At 38.2% G+C, this 22,128-nt stretch overlaps 1 protein-coding gene across 3 annotated transcripts in view; it reads right to left on the bottom strand.

The window, feature by feature from the left end:
• Positions 1–22,128, bottom strand: part of LOC135197984 (uncharacterized) — a 174,815-nt gene that overhangs the window by 3,421 nt on the left and 149,266 nt on the right. For 2 of the 3 annotated variants that reach the window (XM_064225301.1, XM_064225303.1), the window contains exons 3-10: positions 6,279–6,380; positions 5,932–6,129; positions 5,608–5,706; positions 4,967–5,065; positions 4,163–4,438; positions 2,435–2,617; positions 1,717–1,887; positions 41–261 (exon numbers count right to left, since the gene is read on the bottom strand). In XM_064225301.1, the coding sequence (XP_064081371.1) occupies positions 41–261; positions 1,717–1,887; positions 2,435–2,617; positions 4,163–4,438; positions 4,967–5,065; positions 5,608–5,706; positions 5,932–6,129; positions 6,279–6,380 (1,349 nt within the window). The remainder of the gene's footprint in view (positions 1–40; positions 262–1,716; positions 1,888–2,434; positions 2,618–4,162; positions 4,439–4,966; positions 5,066–5,607; positions 5,707–5,931; positions 6,130–6,278; positions 6,381–22,128) is intronic. The other variant, XM_064225302.1, reaches the window with a different exon arrangement.

The following is a 22,128-nucleotide window of genomic DNA, read 5'->3' as shown; positions in this document are numbered from 1 at the left end:
GAGCAATACATTAAAAACAGTAAGATTAGCAAAAAAATACCTAGTTATGGGCACAATTCCAGATCCCTGATCTCTAGACCTCCTAGAGGGTCCCGGGATGGCGTAACCTTTTGGAATTTGTGTGTAGAGGAAAGAGGAACTTATAGCTAGTTGATGTTCGGCCCACTGCCTGAGCTGTTCGGCTCGGTGGTTCATGGATTCTCCAGTTTGGCTGGATGACGACACTTCCGCGCTACTTCTTCCTTCTTTCACTTTGGTAGCCTTGGTTTTTTGAGGTAAACAATCGACTTTAAGTATCAAAGCCTCATCTTTTGAGTAAGTATTTTCAAAGCCTTATTTTCTAAGGTAAATAATCAGTCACTAGTAAGTATCTAAGCGTTGTTATTTAAAGTAAATAATAATTTCTAAGTATTCAAGCCTTGCTTTTTAAAATAAATAATCGGTTATAAGTAAGAATCCAGGCATTTATTTGTACGGAAAATAACTGGTTATATGCAAATATTTAAGCCTTATTTTTCAAGATAATTTATCCATTATAATTGAGTATCCAAGCCTTATTTCTCAAGGTAAAAAATCAATTATAAGTATCTAAGCCTTATTGCTTAATGTAAATATGTTCAAAACTGATTTTTAAGGTAAATAATATATTAGAATTAGTCATCAAACCTTGTTTTTTTAACGATAATCAATTAGAGGTAAGTATCCATGCCTTGTTTTTTAAGATAAATAATCAGTTATAAATATACAAGCATTACTTTTTAGGGTAAATAATCAGTTATAAGTAAGTTTTTCAACCCTTATTTTTAAGGTAAATAATCAGTTATAAGTAAGTATGCAAGCCCTATTTTTTAAGATAAATAATCAGTTATAAGTAAGAATCAAAGCCTTATTTTTAAGGTAAATAATCAGTCATAAGTAAGTATCCAATCCCTATTTTTTAAGGTAAATAATCAGCAATAAATAAGTATCTAATCCTTATTTTATAAGGCAAATGATCTTTTATAAGTACTCTAGCCTTATTTTTTTAGGTAAATAACCTGTAATAAGAATATATTCAAGCCTGATTTTTAACAATACATAATCAGTTATAAGTCTCCAATTCATATTTTGTAAGTCGAATAGTAGTTATAATTAAGAATTGAAGTCTTAGGTTAAATAATCAGCTATTAGTAAGTATCCCAACCTTACAAGACAGTATGCAAGCGTATTTTTCATGGTCAATAATCAATAAGTAGGTATTCAATCCTTATTTTTTAAGGTAAAATAATCAGTTATAAAAAAATATTCAAGCCTTACTCTTAAAGTAAATAATCAGTAATAAGTCTCCATAATCTTTAAGGTTAATAATTAGTTATAATTAAGTATCAAAACCTTATTTTTAAGGTAGATAGTTATAAGCAAGTATCCAAGCCTTATTTTTCTATTTCAAGTAAGTATCCAAGCCTTACTTTTCAAGGTCAATAATCAGTGATGAGTAAGTATTCAGTATAGCAACATGGAAAAATCATTCTTTCTGTAAATCTTCAGCTGAAAACCCTAACGGACAGAATCAACAGACTATAAACCCAAGACCCAGAAGATGCAGCTATATGAAAAATATAGAACTTGCACTTAATTCAACTTATATCAGATTACACGAAGACGCTTTCGCGAATCAACTGAACGGTACTAAAACCTGGAAAAGGGATCCAAACCTGTTTAGCATCGGATACTCACATGGTGGACTTGCGCCTTCGTCAGGCGTTCCAGCTCACTGATCTTGGCGTCAAGCTTTAAATTTGCTGCTTCAATGCGATCGAGGAGGGCGAATCTGTCCTTCTCTAGTTTATTCTCGACGTCTTTGACAAATGGCGTGCAAAGGCAAGAGTTGCCCACGCCCAAAGGACCCTGTAACGAAGAAAACATAAAGGGATACTTGACGAATTTAGGCTTAGAGTATGATCACATCGAAGTCAGTTGAAGATCACTGGCCTAGTATCTAATTCACTCCAGTTGTTTATGAAAGTCCTTGAGTTAAGATAAAAAGCACTGATAGGCCTACATAGAATAAGCTCTAGCTGCAATAATAAATACTGATAGGCCAAGATCACAAAGAGGTTTAGTGTATTAACCAAGATGACAAAAATGACCCAGCGTAAATTTATACTGATCTCAGCTACCAGTGTGTCGTCCCTGATATATAAACATTTTTTTTTTAATCTTGAAAAAGAAAAAATTGATCAACACAAAGCATAATGCGTCTAAAAAAAAAAAAAAAAAAAAAAAAAACGTAAATGTTTAAAACACAAAAAAGCCTCAAGTATGTGCAGGGTCCCTGATACATAAACATTTCAGCAAAATCACGAAAAAACACATCAAAACAAAGCACGCTCCTTCCAGAAGAAGAAGAAGAAGAAGAAGAAGAGAAGATAAAACCACGATCACAGCAACCCACCTTCCTGATATTCCCAGCGAGATCGATGTAGTATTGTTCGCCAGCACCAAGCGGGTCTCTGGGAAGGGAGTCCAGATTTGGGGCAGCCAGTTCCTGGGTAGTGGCCGGGGGGAAATACTGACAGCCGTAGGGAGACCAAGAAACGTGACGTCCTCGAGGCTTCTCTTGGGAGTCGTGTTTAGCCTGCGTTTGTTTTCAAGGTAAAACAAGTGTTCGGGGACTTTATCGTCTTATTTATCGATATCATAATACTGATGATATGGTACTGAAGATTTTCTGATTTGGTTTATGAAAATTGAGAGACCTACAAAGCCAAGCATTCTCAGCCATTCAGAGCTTCAAGATAATGAAAAGGGGGAGTTGGAGTGGTTGGTCAGCAAGATCGAAGAAAGGGAGCGGGAATGGAGGTAAAGTAAAAGGCTAAAAAGTGAGTAAAGATTGTATCCGAAGAGGCACTGCAAATAGCATCCAGTAATGCCTACAGTGCATCATGCGAGATGCACTGACGGCACTAATCCCCATTGAGACGATGACGATAATGTTACTATATTCCTAGTACCACTCTCCTTATTAATTATATAAAGGCATTACCATAGCGTTAATTACAAAATGATTTGATGCATTAGTTTACACATGTATACTAAAAGACACCAAAAGCATTTGATATTTATAATAAATGCTCCCGAAATTTAGATAACTTATAAAGAATCCTTAATTTCTTACACTCCTGTACGAAATCTAAATCTTACTTAGGTGTTTATTGATATTTTTATTCTTGATTATACATTTTCCCATATAGTATACATGATAGAAATGATTCTAAGGTATTTTGCAAACTTTGCAAACTGAAGAGAAATTAATGTTATAAAAATTATCCCGTTTTTTGTTGATATATATATATATATATATATATATATATATATATATATATATATACCTATATATATATATATTCTCTATATATATATATAATATCTACTTAATTATTATATATATATATATCCATAATAATATCATAGATATATATATTATTATTAATATTTATATAAAATATATAATCCATATATATATATATATATATATATATATAAATATAGTATTATATTTATATATACGTATATATATATATATATATATTATAGATATATATAATATATATATTTATTATTTATATATATATATTCTATGTATATTATATATATATATATATATATCATATATATTATATATATATATAATATTTATATCTATATCTTATATATTATCTTATATATCTATATATATCTATCCTATATATTTATGTATATCTACATATATCTATATATCTATATATATATCTATCCTATGTCTATATTATATATATCTATTGTCTGGTATCTATAGCTTATAGATATATAAATCTATATATATATAATATCTCTATACTACATATCTATATAATTCCCATACTGTTAAGAATTACGATAATAAAAAGAAAAATCGAGACTGCACTGTCGAAGCTCAGCCTAGGCCTAGGGCTAGACAACAGTAAGTAAGCCTACTCGTCAAATATGTAATAAAAGAAAAAAATATGGATACACACTGCATTATACTAAATAAACGTATACTGATTATGTTCTCGTTTATATGAAGACGTAAATTAGGTCTCATTTACGACAGAGGTCGATCACTAACCGAGTTTATTAGGCTAATCGCACACGTGAAAAAAAGAAGAGGGACAGTACTTACAGCATTTACCTTTTTCTTATCTTTGGCTTTCGTGCTGCTCTCTTTGCTGGAAGACCCGCTCCCGTTGGCCTTCTCTCTCTTCTTGTCTCCCTTCTTGTCCGCCTTCCCTTCGTCGACGAAGTCCTTGAAAGTGACTTCCTTGATCTCCTTCTTCTTCTGCTCCTGCTCCTGCCGGACTCTCTCCTCGTGGGACACCACCGGCGGAGGATTCCTCAAGGTCTCCGCGATCTGGTCGAAACCCTTCCGAAGAGCTATGTCCACCGGGGTCTCGTTTTGCTACGCCGTCGAGAATGGACAGAAAATCGTGCACATTAACGTTCTAAAAAGAAATGGTTTCAAGTTTCTAACGCTTTCACTTCACGGAAATTAAACTACGAAGTATTTATTTTCATAATCATTTTTTCTGTCTAATTCATGAGGCCTAGGTTTCCTGTCGTAAAAATGATTGCAAAATTATGATTACTTTTAATAATTCTCAAAAGGTGAGCAGGATCACTTATTCTTCCGAACAGTTTTGCCAGTTTTGTGAATAATACTGATTCCTCACTGAAAGTGCATGTAGTCCTACCGACATCTACCAAACCGCAAAATAACTTTTACAATAATAGTTTGATAACTGACGTCAACGAGCTACAGTGTTATGACCAATATACTTAAAGTACGCTTTCCACAGAAGATTAGTAAAAATATACATAAGACCAACATTATGCAATATGGATGGAAATATAGAAAATGCACACTTGAAATTGGAAGCTCACATGACTGCAGGTCCCTTGGCTTTAAAGAAAGAAGCAAATGACAAACCTTATTCCTAATCTTCTGGTTCGCCGAAGACTCCAGCAGGATTTTGGTCAATTTCTTCCGGTTCATCGCTACTGCAATGTGCAAAGCAGTGTCGTTGTTCTGGGAGACACAAAAAACATTAAACACAACGCAGTAAACCAAAGACTGCAATTTACTTATGCATTTACTTGAACTGAGCATTTTCACAATAGCCTCGGCATACGTGATCACAGTTACAGGATTTGATACGATTTAATATGATTTTATGAAATTTAGACTTTCCAGTCAATACTGAGGAACTTTCGTCCATTCAGGGCTTAAGGCAGTGAAAAGGGGGAGCTGGAGTGGTTGGACAGCTAGGTAAACAGATCCTGTAAATATATGAGATGACGTACAAGGAAGAAAGGGAGAGGAAATGGATATGGAGTAAAAGGCTAAAAAGTGTGTGTAGCGAAGGTCCAATGGGGTGCAAGTTTACCACGAGGGGCAATGGCGGCAACTAGCGCATTAGACTGTGAAAATTTGCACTTTGAGGTTTAAAATAATAGTAATGATAATAATTTATACGTAAAACACAAGTTGAATTTAACGGCAATTACAAGTAAATCGTCACTGAGAGAGAGAGAGAGAGAGAGAGAGGAAACGCACGCCCGTGAACTCACCTTGTTTACCTCGTTGACGCTGGCTTTGCCAGAAATAAGAATACGGGAGACGCCCGCGTGGCCGTAGCGGGCAGCCGTGTGCAGGGGCGTGTCGCCATACTGGAAAGAAATGATTCGTGAAATAAATTCCTGGGAATAAATTCTCCCCTCATGTTTATTCCTCTGGCAACGAATGTAAGAGTTCGGTCTATTTGCGCTGGACTTTCTAGTGGTAGGTTTGATTTGACAATTCAGATTATTTATAGGTCTAAGAAATGAGGAGAGGTGATTATTCAGTTTTGTTGAGAATTATTAAGTCATTTATACATTTTAGTTTAGTCTTACGTTGTTCTTAATGTCGGGTTTACACCCAGCTAGCAGCAATATTCGACTGGTTTGGTTATGGCTGTTCTGGCAAGCCAAGTGAAGGGGGGCAAATCCCCCTTTGTTCTTGATATACACGTTGGCTTTGGCGCGAACGAGGGCTTCCGCTGTCTGGCTGTAGCCCTTCCAAGCAGCTTCGTGCAGCGCTGTGTTCCCGTGCTGTAAAACGGCAAAACCAAACAAAAACGGTAAAACAAAATGGTTAGCTATAACAGCAACTGATTAAAATACGGCTACATCTTAATATGGCTACTCCTTCAGAAGTCGATACCGACAGAAAGCAACTTGGTAGACCAATAAGGACTAACCTGATCGTCCTGGTGGTCGACGTTCGATTTTTGCTTGATCAGCAAACGCACGATCTCCAGATGGCCTTCGGAAGCCGCTCGCTGGAGTGCCGTGTAGCCGTACTGTAAGCAAGAAGTAACGCATATCAACAAAATGTAAAGGACGCTGTACCTAAAAGTCTATGAATTATCTTGCAAGGAAGAATAAACGAAAACACAACAGTTACAGTCGAGTGAATTACAGTCCGGAGAGGCGCACACGCCCATCCATTGCATAAAATTACCTCGATACTTTGGAGGACGTTGCCTGGGAGAAAAATGTAGGAACGAAAGAAAAGTACAGAGCTGAAGGATTATGACAATATATACCTTGCAATCCCATAATCTAATCCACTTCAACTTTGGTGGGAGTTCTATGCTGCTCAAATTATGCCACGTATCTGCAGCCCTGTGTACGAATTTCGTAAGCTTCGATTGTCATTTCTAGATACTGTTTCTACGTGTAAAGTGATAATGCCTATAATATTTAACAATGATTAAAATATGTCCAAGAACATTTTTCTGAGAGAGAGAGAGAGAGAGAGAGAGAGAGAGAGAGAGAGAGAGAGAGAGAGAGCCGGTTTGACAATAAAAATAAGATGACGCTCAAAGCCATCATCATCCATTACCACTTTTCTATCCACTCAGTGAATAGGCCTAAACAATCACCTGAACAGGAATACATCTAGGCCTATATACTACAATTGACAGTGGTTATCCCAGCACGAGTCTTCCCTTACATAAAGGACTTCCTTGACTTCTCCGACCAAACAATGAGTCTATTATTCTCGAGGTGTGAAGGGTCTCGGTGCAGAATGGACATTTTGCTACGCACAACTACAAAAAAAAAAAAAAATCTGGCAAGTTTTCTCTAAGAATATAAAGTTGTTATTACGATTTTATGTATGTTGAATCTAGTGCTTAGAATTCACAAATATTTTAGGCAATAATGCGATCCTGAAAGGGTAAAATATATGCATAAAAAATACTTGGCATAAATCAATTGCACATCATGCACTTGACGGCCTACTACGCAAGCGCAGCTCATACAAATTTTCCTGTTTGCAAAGCGTGTCTGTTTACATAATTATCTATTTGCTGCCTATACACAAAACAGCGTTCATGTTAGCATGTACGGTATGAGAACTGTAAAAAAAAAAAAAAAAAAAAAAAAAGTTGAGAGAGAGAGAGAGAGAGAGATCTCAAAACGAGCCCAGTGCCTTAACGAGTCCATGCGATGGCAATCAAAATGATATACGGCTGATGTGACAAGTGATGAGATTAAAACTAACGCCGAGGAAGGCACGAAGGACAAAGGCGGTCAAGGTCTGGGCAAAAGAAAAATAGAGGCTAAAGACCTGACAAAGGACGATATACAGTAAAGGAGGTGGTTTGTGGCATATTGTTCGACTTTTGTTTTCTTTTTATTTCTCTCTTTTATTCATTTTGCTTTTGTCCATTTGAACTCATATATAGGACCTCTATTCTGATGTATTCTCTGTTTCTGCTGACATTAAAATCGGGATTTACCTTAGCTTAGTGATTTAATCTAGAGAACTTGTTGTTGTACCAAGGGAAACCATTATTTTCGTCTAGGTTAACAGGTTTCGGAGAACTAATTAGTTTTCACCTAGTTTCTGGGAGGCTATCTTTACAATATCCATACCTTTGTAACATTTATGATGACCAAACTTATGTTAATATCAGATATAAAACGGTCAATACATCTTCATGTATTCATTCAGTTGTATATAACTACTAAATCTCGTATTTTGTGACAATTTAGTCCGTAAGTCTAAATCGTTCAGCGTGTGCTTCTTGTTTGACGAGCTGGCCAATTCTGAGCAATCCTTTACCGCCAAAAATAATTCGAATATCATCGCAGTTTGAAGACGACAGTGCTCTTCAATTTAAATACTACATTCTTTTCAAAGACGATACGTGTCACCCTTGCTTATCCAAAGATGCATTTCATTGCCTATGTTTCTAATATTCTTTAATATATTAAATTACTAATTCTAGGACTGCTTTTCCTATGAATTCGAAATATCTCTCTCTCCTCTCCATGCGAGTTAAAAATGTAGAATGGGAACCCTTTTCCCTGGGGATATAATCACTGTCCAATTCTTCCACTGTCGGACCTTGTTAACTCGCCTACTTTCTTCGTGTCTGGGCTGATGGATGGAAAAGGCTCAGCCATTTTATTTCACTTCATCTAACAGACTCCTTGTTGAGTGTGCATGAATCCTTAGCCTTTGGAAGGTTTTTAACTATTATGCTTTAAGTATGAAAAGGTATCATCTATAAAGCCCAATATTTCTAAATTCGCTCTCCCTTCTTCAATACTCCTCCTGCAGTATATTCAGCGAGAATATATTTCTTTACAGCATTACCCACTAACAATATTTCTTCATATATTATTTTTTGCTATCGCCATCCTTTCTTTCTTTACTTAGTAAGCTCTACCACCTGCCATCACAACCCTTAAGAAGACGCAGGTGCGACGGAGAACTTGCCACCCACCGTCACAGGCCAGACCCCTGTCGTAACACTGTCCTGTCTCTTTTCGCTCTGGTATTATATAAGGTTTTTGGTATTATCCTCGTCATTTTACAACCTGTATTACAACGAAGTCCGTTGTCAGGTCTGGATGTCTATACCGATTTTATTGCCCCTTCTTTACCCCACAGATCCTCGCGTTGCGTACGTCATTCTACTTGGGGGTTTTTAGTCTCATTCCCAACCAGTACTTTCTCAGGCGATTTAGTTTTTAGGTCTTTCCTGGGTCTACTGATCAGCTATATATAATCCTTTCAGCAGCCCTTCCCAGACGTGACACCGAGCCCACCGATGAGTAATTGCCCAGGACCGTCGTCGTAAACGCTCTTGTAAACTCCTCTTAATGACCCACTCCGCCTCTAATTGCTCGTTCCGGTACGGGCAAGTACCACCGCCACCACCAGTGAGTGGTGGCCTTGACATCGTCGTCGTCGCACCCTCAAGAGGTTGTGGGACCCTTGAACAAAATTCTCAAATTCTCATCCTGGAGGAGTGAGCATTTTCCCAGTCTCCAGACTTCGTTCTTTTCTAGACTTCCTTCTTTTACGGCCTGTCGGACGAGGGGCGGCGGTGGAGGTGGAGGTGGTGGAGGAGGATAAGTTCCTTAAGCTCTGACCTTCGAAAAGTCTTTGTGAGAGAAACCTGAGACGCCACCTTTGGGGATAAGATGCCATTAAAAGGGACTGACTTACAAAGTCTCTATACCGGCTGAGAGCTCTCTCTCTCTCTCTCTCTCTCTCTCTCTCTCTCTCTCAAAGGCAGAGGATTATGACCACACACAATAAAGGTGCCATTCGGGCTTATGATAAGCCTAAATGTATAGGATACATAATTTCTTTATCGTATTGAGAATGTGTACGCTAAGCCCGCCCTATATGCTGAGGTTATAACCCCCCTATCTGTTGCGGACGCGGTAAAATTGATTTAGTCTGTTAACCGGGGTCGTAAAAAAGACATAAATAAGTGATGGGAGACTGTTTGTCCAAACAAACCGACGCTTTATCGACTGAATCGAACAGCAAAGTCTAATATCTTAAGTGATCTAAACATCACGGGGAGACTTTTCCATCTCCACAAGCAATGTTTTTATATAATCTTTATATTATTTCTTTATGGACTGGTCAGATGGTATTTCAAACCGGTGTATCCTAACGTCAAATAAAAGGACTGAACTCGCATCTCTGAGAGATAGGTCTAGGTCCGCGCGTGATAGAAATTCAGAATATCTCTTGGTTTATTCATACGTTATTACACGCTGAATAAAAATCTGAATAAAAGTCTGAATACATTTAATAGGTCTTTTGTGGGCTTGTTTGGCATGCTTATCTCCAGCCATGAAAGTGGAGGACTCGATTACACGGCGATTTTCAAAGGGTTTATCATCCATTGACAACGAAGTGTGGCCAACACGACCTCGAGTTTAGGAGTGTGTCACAACGCTTATGAGTCTAGTGAACGAGACGATTACCCTAGAGCTAGTTCCGGTTCAATGCACAGTAAAGTCTCTATTTTTTCGTAAACTGCCAAAGCCTCAGAAATGCCTTCCTAAAAGGGGTCACTGACGGAATGCAAGTCACAAGTGAAAGGTCAACTAGGGTCAAAGCGATGGCCTTCATGAGTCAGGTGTCTCTATTAGAAATACCAAGGCATACGAACCACGAATTCTTAAGCGTTTACTACAGACATCGCAGGAAGTACATGTACGAATAGACTTGTACTTACTAAACGGGGTTTTAAGTGCTTAATATAGTCTTGGTTTTCGGTGAGAATGAAGTTTCTCACACGAGGGTGAGCTACAGCAAATATAATCGTTAGTATTATATAGTAACAGTTACAATATTTGTAGAAATGGTACTCTGCTTAAACTAGGGCTGCACAACTGCCATATTCAAACCTTGAATTTCATATCTGCTTCCTTGAATCATCGCCGTCCAAGCACTCTCCCACTTCTTTCCTAAATCTGTTTAATTACTTGATCCTTTAGGCACACATAACACCTCTCGAACTGATAGCACCATTAGTCTTCCCATTAGGTCTATCTGACAGCAACTCTTCCGTCGCGCCCATTATCCACGAAAGTGCCGCCAAGGCCTAATGGAGTTTGACATCATTACACCTTCATTCTCCCACCACCTTGCGTTAATAGCTTAATGGAGTGTGAAGTGGGGGACCCGATGTTATCTGTGGCCATGGCAAGGATTAATTAATGATAAGAGATAGAAGAAAATTCCTCGAGATTTTTAGTTAAGCTGCACTTCTTCAAAGTTTTGGCTGAGTTGGAGGCTCAAGTTTTGGTGCCTTCATGAATCTGAGTATTTCATAATAGTGAGCATAAAGATGAGGCTATAACGCTGTATACTTGTGATTTGCTATACTCGTATTCATGCAAACATTTACACATGCTGGCATATGTTACATCTAAATCTTTAAACCACACCAAATTTAAATTCATGTGCACTACATTAGTCTCATACTTTCCAGATGCTACTGTTAATGAAAAAATTCCCCTCGTAAGAGGGTACAGTAATCAGTGCACTCACGTGGTACACTGTAGGAACTGCCAAAGGTTGTTTGCATCGTTGCTTCGGCCCCTACCTGTACCCACTTTTTAGCCTTTTCCTCCATTCCTGCCTAATTTCTTCCATCTTAAGGTCCAACTACCTCTTTTCGCTGTCTTAAGCACTGATTGGCTAAAAGAAAGAGCACCAGCTCTTGGCTTGAGAGCCTACTATGAGATTCAGGGTCTCTGTAACACGGTTTTTTGGACTTTGCTCCTTGTCAAAGCATCGGATGTAGCTGAAAGTTGACATATGTATATTTTACAACCACACACAAATTTTGTTAGCATTATCAATAACCTAATCCCGATAGTTTTAATTTTTATAGAGTAAAAATGATCTAGCCGACGCCATGGCCAATGATTACAAGCCAAGAGTCGAAAAACATTCATTAAGTAAGAAATGTTGCCCAGCCCATCCACCAGACAGAAAATCCATCGGCTCTGAAACCCAAAGACTTTATGAATGGCGGAACGATACATAGATGTAGGTGGGGTATCAGTACTAGCGTAGTAATACTACTGTAGCAGTAGTGCCGCAACAGTATAGCAGTAATATACATGAATTAAACGTTTAGGCCAACTGCTGGGATCCTTGAGGAGCATTTTGCACTTCTTACAACTACTCGAGAAATTAGTTTTTATAGCCAGAAGTTAAATTTTCTAATCCAACAATGCCCATGGTAGCCTTCAGTGTTATCCTGAATTATAACGAGGCGAAAGTGGGTGGAGCCTCATGAAGTCATCATTCTGACGATACTTATTGGTGAAGGTTTAAAGCCAATATACGGTACCGGCTATTTTTTTTTTTTTTTTTCAGTAAATAGGTAGATAGCCAATAAATAAAAACTGCTTGACATTGGATATAACAGTTATCAAATCAAGCTTGTCTACTATGTTTTTGATAATTACCAACTATTCCCTACATCTTGTCAATCTGATTGTGACCTATAAAGTAGACTGTAATTTCTTAGGAAACTTATTTTGGGAGTTAGACTAATAATCGAAGTGTTTTTGTATTTATTAACATATTTGTTGGTTTGTTCATTATGACAATTATCAGTGGAGAGGTTCCAGAGTTCATGAAGGTGTAACTGCTTTGCTTGTATTTAAATTTGTATGTCATTGTTGCCAGAGGTTTAGCCTTCGTTACGTATAGCCAATCATCCATCGAGAAAGAGGGAAGAAATGCTGTCATAAGTTACTTAACGAGTGCGTTCGAAACCTTTTCTCTGAGTAAGTCACTTTTACATTATAAGTACCAATTTTATTCAACCTACGTAATGCAGAATACAGTCAAAATTTATGTGTGGATAAAATATGTATTCTGAATAAGCGTTATATTTATGAAATGCATAGATAAAAAGTTATTGCGAAAAAACCGTGTTACAGAGGCCCTGAATCTCATAGTAAATACAAATTATGAAACGAACAAAAATGATCATCAGTCACAATGATTTAATCAGCAAATCTTTAATAACGAATTCGCCCGAAGTATACTTTACCCCAGGCCTAAGGCCCATCTATTACTACACCTTCCCGAGGGCATCTCTGGCGCCCCAGGTACAAAAACCTCACCGCAACAGATTTGTTTCTGCGAACGATTGATTTTACATTTCATTATTTATATAATAGTTATCATATGGAGATGAAATTAAATATTAATACCAAAATAGGAAACGAGAAAATGGGCAAGTGTGTCCCTTCACACAGCGTAAAGATTCTAATGGAATTTTATCGTATTTATAAATAGTGACGAAAGCAATCTTTATATCCACCATCTGTTGCAAAATGAACATTACTATGCTTAAAATTATAATGAAGCCCTATTCAACTTCAAGAAAATAACATTCCGTTCTCTATAACAGACAGGACTTTTCATCCACGACAATGCCAATTTAAATTTATGGGGTTAAATAAAGTTGATTTCGAATACAACACATACATACGCACACACATACACACACACACACACACACACACACCCCTATATATATATATATATATATATATATATATATATATATATATATATATATATGTGTGTGTGTGTGTGTGTGTGTGTGTGTGCGTGTGTGTGTGTGTATCCTATTTACCTATTTTCGTAATATACTGCCGAAAGAAAGTATATGTTGACAAGAAATGCTGATTTAAATCGAACAAAAAACAGACGGGTATTATATTCAAGGTAACATACCACTGCATATATATATATATATATATATATATATATTATATATATATATATATATATATATATATATATATATATATATATATATATCTATATATATAATATATATATATATATATATATATATATATAGATATATATAAACAGAAGGTAGCACTAATTAGTAGTCAAACTCTATAAGGCTAGTACCAAAAGCCACCACACCCGCTCTCAAAACCAACCAGCCATTCCGCTGTTCTCTCACCACGTCTCTATCAACCCTGGCGCTATCTTTTCTCTCTCTCTCTCTCTCTCTCTCTCTCTCATACACACACACACCACACCTTCACTAGAGACATCAGTCGCTGTCAACGGCGTTTGAGAAGCCTGAAGAGCGGAGAGGCGTCGCCGTGTGCCTCACGAGGACCGAGATGCTTTCAAGATAGCGTCGAGATGACTTGACCTCTTGGTTACCATGACACAGGATAAGATTAATTCAGGTTGTGTCGTCACTCGTAGCCTGTTTTTTTTTCTTTCTTACTTTCTTTTCTGACGTCATTCAATGATTTTTACGGTTTAAGGGATTTCGAGTTTTGGTTCGGAATGAAATTTACTGATCATGAGTCTAAAGAGGCTGTCTTTGATAATAGTACCATGGGCTTGCTTTTGAAAGAAACCCGAAGTTTTCTTCAATAATAAACGATCCTATATAGCAATATCAACAATTAATTGATACTCTTCGAAAATGAAACATGGAACTTTCAAAATTAAGCTGGAATCTCTCTCTCTCTCTCTCTCTCTCTCTCTCTCTCTCTCTCTCTCTCACAACCTGAACCAGAGAACTCTATAACGGAAGAAATATATCTCGAACTTTTGCCATTTGTAATCTGACTGCATTAGACTCATCCAACATTAGCTTGGTGTTTGCTTACTGCAAATCGGGACGCTGGAGATAGGCAAACAAAGCATGTTAATCAGATGGCATAAGGCGTCGACCCCAACCGGGTAGAATGTTCTTGAACTGGAATCAGTCGCAAGTTCTTGGAACGAGAGAAAATGTTTGTAGTTTTGAATTGTAAGTATACGTAAAGAGTGTGTGTGTGTGTGTGTGTGTGTGTATGCACGCAGACAGAAAACATCACCAAGGATTTACAGTCAATATTATAATAATTGAACATGTTATTCAGTGAGGTGTTTGATGCCCACTTCAAAATTACCAGCATGAGGAAATAATCTGAAATATGGCAAATCAGAAACACTGAACTGAAGACGTGGAACGCATCACGTGAGTCCTCAAGCATTCTGGCCATTAAGTGCGTGATTTTAATATACACTTTTTCCTATTCCTCACTTGCAAATAAACCCCCATACTCTAACTGAAGCCTAATCGACATGTACTTTTGTGGGGAAAACTTGTCAAACCCATGTGTTGTCAATAATAATAATAATAATAATAATAATAATAATAATAATAATAATAATGTTCAAGATTTTAAGCCAGAACCAAGGAAAGTTAAGATTTCTTATAACAAGACTCATTCATCCTTGTCTATATAAGTTGCCCCTTTGAACTTAAAGCCTACTTCTCTAGGAAAAACTGTCTTTGCTCCCATTGGCTGTCCTGAATTTACTCCCCCACAGGGAAAATCTGGATTGGGGGTGGTGGTTACCAGGCAAGAAATTTTGAAAAGGGCAGGGACACAGCCGCTCGCCCTCAGAACCTCTCAGAGCTAGGAGAGCTCAGAGGCTCCTGTTACCTCGCCCTGCAGACACCACTTCACCCCTTTCTGCTCCCCCTGCCTCCTCTAAGTAAATCCCAAGTATTTTTATATGTCCATAGTGCACAGAAATAAGAGCAGATAAGAAGACTACCAAGCCCAGGGTTTCCAGGTACTGTGAGAGTAAATTCCAGTTCAGCCAGGGAATTGTTTTGCCTTTTGTCTGTATTTCATTTCCATTCTTCCAAGGCGACTTTCCCCCTCCTTTGTTTAGCTTCTCACTCCCCCAATCTTGGTTCAATGCTGTGATTACTCCCCTTGTGATACTAGTAAACATCCCCTAGTTATTTCAAGCAACGTAATAGTTCCTTTTGTGAACTCCTAGTTCCTTCTGTGAACTCCCAGTCATTTCCATCCCCTCTGAGCAGTTTGTAAATTTGTTGATTGAAAGACAGAAGTTTGTAACGCTCACCCACGTGTTCCCTCGCCTCAGTACTTATCCTAGGATACAATCTTTGCAGACAAACACTGTGCCCGATTGTGCTAGAAATTGGGAACCCTTTGGAGTAAGCCTTGAATTTTCAATAACCTGTTTGTGCAAAATTCTGAACTCCATGTCTGGTTGCCCCAGCCACGTGTTTCCTGTGGATCGACAATCAACCACCTTATTAGTTCCTGGACCTATGTAAATTAATGTAAATATAGTGCATTTAAAACTAAATTCCAGCTTTTATGTAAATTCCTCCTTCCTCAGTAATATTGGCATTCTGCCATAGTTTTTTTTCTTTTCTTTGTTGTGATCTCTCGCCAATTGTTTTTAGTGTTAGATTACATTTTTCAGTGGTGAGTGAGCAGTTCATAACAATAATAATACTATACAACTACCCAGAGGATACAAACACCATCCCCCACCAACAGAAAGGCTGCAAAAGACCAGCTCCTGATAGACGAAATGGTAATGAAGAACAGTAGGAGAAGGAAAACCAGCCTAAGCATGGCATGGATTGACTATAAGAAAGCCTTCGACATGATACCACACACATGGCTAACAGAATGCCTGAAAATATATGGGGCAGAGGAAAACACCATCAGCTTCCTCAAAAATACAATGCGCAACTGGAATACAATACTTACAAGCTCTGGAATAAGACTAGCAGAGGTTAATATCAGGAGAGGGATCTTCCAGGGCGACTCACTGTCCCCACTACTCTTCGTAGTAGACGTGATTCCCATGACAAAAGTATTGCAGAAGATGGATGCTGGGTACCAAGTCAAGAAAAGAGGCAACAAAATTAACCATCTGATGTTCATGGACGACATCAAGATGTATGGTAAGAGCATCAAGGAAATAGATATCCAAATCCAGACTGTAAGGATTGTATCTGGGGACATCAGGATGGAGTTTGGAATAGACAAATGTAACTTAGTCAACATACAAAAGGGCAAAGTAACAAGGACTGAAGGAATAAAGCTACCAGATGGGAGCAACATCAAACACATAGATGAGACAGGCTACAAATACCTGGGAATAATGGAAGGAGGGGATATAAAACATCAAGAGATGAAAGAAATGATCAGGAAAGAATATATGCAGAGACTTAAGGCGATACTCACGTTAAAACTCAATGCCGGAAATATGATAAAAGCCATAAACACATGGGTAGTGCCAGTAATCAGATACAGGGCAGGAATAGTGGAATGGACAAAAGCAGAACTCTGCCGCATAGACCAGAAAACTAGGAAACACATGACATTACACAAAGCACTACACCCAAGAGCAAATACGGACAGACTACATAGCACGAAATGAAGGAGGGAGAGGACTATAAAGCATAGAGGACTGTGTCAACATCGAGAACAGAGCACTGGGGCAATCTCTGAAAACCAGTGAAGACGAGTGGCTCAAGAGTGCATAGGAAGAAGGATTGATAAAGGCAGACTAAGATCCAGAAATATACAGACAGTAGAATGACAAACAGAACAGAGGAATGGCACAACAAACCAATGCACGGACAATACATGAGACAGACTAAAGAACTAGCCAGTGATAAAACATGGCAATGGCTACAGAGGGGAGAGCTAAAGAAGGAAACTGAAGGAATGATAACAGCGGCACAAGATCAGGCCCTAAGAACCAGATATGTTCAAAGAACGATAGATGGAAATAACATCTCTCCCATATGTAGGAAGTACAATACGAAAAATGAGACCATAAACCACATAGCAAGCGAATGTCTGGCACTTACACAAAGCCAGTACAAAAAGAGGCATGATTCAGTGGCAAAAGTCCTCCACTGGAGCCTGTGCGAGAAACCCCAGCTGCATTGCAGTAATAAGTGGTGCGAGCACCAACCTGAAGGAGTGATAAAAACGATCAGGCAAAGATCCTCTGGGACTATGGTATCAGAGCAGATAGGGTGATACGTGCAAATAGACCAGACGTGACGTTGATTGACAAAATCAAGAAGAAAGTATCACTCATTGATATCGCAATACCATGGGACACCAGAGTTGAAGAGAAAGGGAAAAAATGGATAAGTATCAAGACCTGAAAATAGAAATAAGAAGGATATAGGATATGACAGTGGAAATTGTACCCATAATCATAGCAACACTAGGCACAATCCCAAGATCCCTGAAAAGGAATCTGGAAAAACTAGAGGCTGAAGTAGCACCAGGACTCGTGCAGAAGAGAGTGATCCTAGAAACGGCGCTCATAGTAAGAAAAGTGATGGACTCCTAAGGAGGCAGGATGCAACCCGGAACCCCCACACTATAAATACCACCCAGTCGAATTGGAGGACTGCGATAGACCAAAAGAAGTAATAATAAGATATATATATATATATATATATATATATATATATATATATATATAGAGTATGTATATTATCCTCTCCAAAGTTCTCGGAGACCTGAACAATATATCGTATAATTTTCTAAATATAACTTCAGAGATGATCTTACCATCTTTGTCAGCTTGAAATTAATATAAGTGGTTAAGAGAGTTTCTTAAAGGGGCTTTAAAAATTAACAAAATATGTGTGGACTATACACACACACACACACACACACACACACACACACACACACACATATATATATATATATATATATGTGTGTTGTGTGTGTGTGTGTGTGTGTGTGTGTGTGTGTTTATAGAAGGAGGAGGAAAGGGAATGATGGCTTATATATATTCCCTCATTTCAAGCCTTATCAACTGGGACAGGTAACAAAGGTAAAGTATGCGTGCGTTTAAGCATGAAATTGATCAATAAATCACAGTGAGAGAGAAAGGAGAGAGGGAGAGAGAATATGAAAAATGATAAAGGGAGAAACATTATATAACAAATTATAATAAGCGGACAGAGAATGAGGGAATAATAATATGACAAATTACGATAGAAGTTTTTCATCAACAGATGAGTATGTGGTATTAAGCTATTACATTACTTTAAGGAGCAAAGGTTACCCTTACGCGTTAATCAGATCCACTGTTTTAGCTTAGTCTAAATAACCCTCTGTTACCTTTTTCAAGTCAATGGCCCGTGTGGCCTTGTACCATACGAATAGGGTTCATCTTCTAAATAATAATAATAATAATAATAATAATAATAATAATAATAATAATAATAATAATAATAATAATAATAATAATAATAATAATATGGAGTATTGCAGCATAGTACTATAGGAGGAAAATCTCCAGAATTATAATTGTAGAGAAGATAGCAATCCACTGAAAATGGAGTAAAGGTTCAAACGTGATAATATAAGTTTCCACCTCTCTAAATTAATGGCCTTTATCAGTATTTCACGGCCGACAAGCAACACCAATAAATCCGCATGACTTGTAGTATCTTTAATCTTTATAAAGTTGTAAAGTATTAATAATCTCTGGCGGTTCTTTTAGTAGACTTCCACGAATATAACGAGCACTTAAAAATTAAAAATTAAATTTCCGAAACCGTTCAGCCATGTATTTTCCTTTCCACCCTTCTGTGTCTCGTAAAGCATCGAATGTGGCTGGCGTTGTGGTTGAACACTCCGCATTCCTGAATTTTTCTTTCATTATTTTTTTTTTCTTTTAAATTAGTGAAGTTGTGTACTTCTCTTTCCCATAAGCTTACTTACACGGACCTTGGGATAAAGTGTGCTCAGAAAATTAACTCATCAAGAAGGGGGTTACTCTTCCCATAATTACATATCCTGACTTCAGTTTAACAAAGGGGATCTGGGGGTCTCTCTCTCACTCTCACTCTCTCTCTCTCTCTCCTACGCTGTGTGTGGTCTTGGGGCGCGCACACACACAGTGAGAGAGCAAGAGAGAGACTGTGGGCATCGAGGGTGAGGAGGAACACGAGGTGGTTAAAAGGGCAGGCAAGGGACCAAGTGAAGCAAAGACAGAGGTAATCCACTTTCGGGGGAGGAGGAGGTGGGGTTACATATGACATGGTTAGTTCGAAGGGGTTTTGGGCGGAGGAGGGCCAGATCAAAGGAAAGCGAACCAGGGAAAGATTATGCGGCATGGGGAATGCGACGCACACACTCGCACACACACACGCACAAACGAGAAAACGAAAATAAAGTACAGAGTCGAGACTCACTCTTGGTGATGTCTCTGGCGACCTGGTAGTGGAAGGGTGGGCGACGAAATAATTGAAAGGTCTGCCCAACGCCGAATTATGAGCTGGACATCCGTGACGGTCCCATGATCTGGGTAATGATGGGGCAACTGACCACCAGAGATGTCATAGAGAGAGAGAGAGAGAGAGAGAGAGAGAGAGAGAGAGAGAGAGAGAGAGCATACAATTTAGGCCGAAGGCCAAGCGCTGGGACCTATGAGATTATTGAGAGTGCTGAATGGAAGACGGAGTAAAAGGTTACAAAGGTGTAACAGGAGGGAAACCGCGCAGATGCACTATGAAGCAATTGTTAGGAAAGGGTGGAAATTACGATGGAAGAAAGAGAAAAGGAATGAAAGGATTTGTAAGGATGCCATGGAACTATGTGATATATACAGAGATGTGTCAAGTGTGCCGACGCCACAGAAAACGAAGACGTAACCACTAAGGTTTAATGCTAAAGGATTGACATAAGCGAGCATGAGCCTAAATCAAAAGTTAGTGAGAAGGAACTTGAAAGAGGGAGCACGAGCCTAAATCAAAATTAAGTGAGAAGGAACTGGCAAAAGGAAATACGAGCTAAATTCAAATGTTAGTGAGAAGGATAGGAGAAAGAGGGAGCACGAGCTTAATTCAAATGTTAGTGAGAAGGATAGGAGAAAGAGGGGGCACGAGCTTGATTCAAATGTTAGTGAGAAGGATAGGAGAAAGAGGGGGCACGAGCTTGATTCAAATGTTTGTGAGAAGGATAGGAGAAAGAGGGGGAACGAGCTTGATTCAAATGTTTGTGAGAAGGATAGGAGAAAGAGGGGCACGAGCTTAATTCAAATGTTAGTGAGAAGGATAGGAGAAAGAGGGAGCACGAGCTTAATTCAAATGTTAGTGAGAAGGATAGGAGAAAGAGGGGGCACGAGCCCAAACCAATCTCACGGTTTCAATCATGTGTGAGAAAATATAACTAAAACACAAACTTCGGGTTGAACCACAGGTCTTAGTTATGTGAAGTTTGCTAGTCTATAAGGTTATGCAGATAGACTTCAAGATGCGTGTATGAACTCTCTCTCTCTCTCTCTCTTTAGGGAAGGTGCCTTATGCGAATAATTAAATGGTTTTTCGTACGATAGAGCCTGTAAACACCTGGGGAATGAAGTCGTTCATGGCCACAACTTGAGAGAGAGAGAGAGAGAGAGAGAGAGAGAGAGAGAGAGAGAGAGAGAGAGAGAGAGAGAGAGAGAGAGGTGGGGTAAAGATCATCACAAAGGACCTATCAGTACTAAACTTTGATTTACGAAAAATGACCGCATGAAATTTTGAAATTCAATTATCCCTTAGCTTTATACGCTATAGCCTAATGTATCAACTTATAACATTCTATCAAACTATTCGAAGAAATCCGTAGAAATCATCATTCAAAGTAAAGAGCGTCATAGGAAAGGATTTATCCACTGTCACCCTCATGTCAATAATACCAAAAACGAACGTTATCAGCTATATTTTTCATGAAAATGCAAATTATTTTTTTTTAAATTAATAAAGAGATAATCGCTAAAATAAAAATGGAACAAAAATGATCGACGATCCCAAAAAAATAAATAAATAAACAAATAAAAAAAACCAATACGATTGGAAGCATCTCTTACGAAAAACGAAAAACAAAAACGAATCGGGAAAAGATGAATTTATACGATTCCCTAAATTATGCATGCGGGCCTCTCCACTGGGGTCGTAAGGCCAGCCCAGTCGATCCCACAGGAGGAGGAGGAGGAGGAGAAGGAGAAGGAGAAGGAGGAGGAGGAGGAGGAGAGCTTGAGGTTATGAAAAATGAAAAACCACCGCCGCCCTTGTAATGTCGCCCGTGGGAGCAAAAGTGAATTATGAAATGCAGTTCGGGTGGATTGCCAGAAAGGATGGTTCAGGCCGGATTTTACTGGATGAGTTTTGTCATATGCAAAATGACAAGGAAATGCGCTGAAACTCACTTTGTCATATTCTATTGAGCACAAGGTTCGGCCAACCGTATAATAACAAGAAGATGCGTTTAAACTGACTTTGTAATACTTTATTAGCGTTAGGTTTTGTCAACTGTAAAATGACAAGGAGATGCGTTTAACTTTGTAATATTTTACTAATATCACGTTTTGCTCAACTGTGGGATGACAAATATGCGATTAAAATAACTTTACACTATTTTTATAGCCTC

Source organism: Macrobrachium nipponense, chromosome 21 (genome assembly GCF_015104395.2).
Source record: "Macrobrachium nipponense isolate FS-2020 chromosome 21, ASM1510439v2, whole genome shotgun sequence".
Classification (NCBI taxonomy): domain Eukaryota; kingdom Metazoa; phylum Arthropoda; class Malacostraca; order Decapoda; family Palaemonidae; genus Macrobrachium; species Macrobrachium nipponense.
Note: the sequence above shows the minus strand (reverse complement) of the source record. Positions and strands in the feature narration are given on the sequence as shown.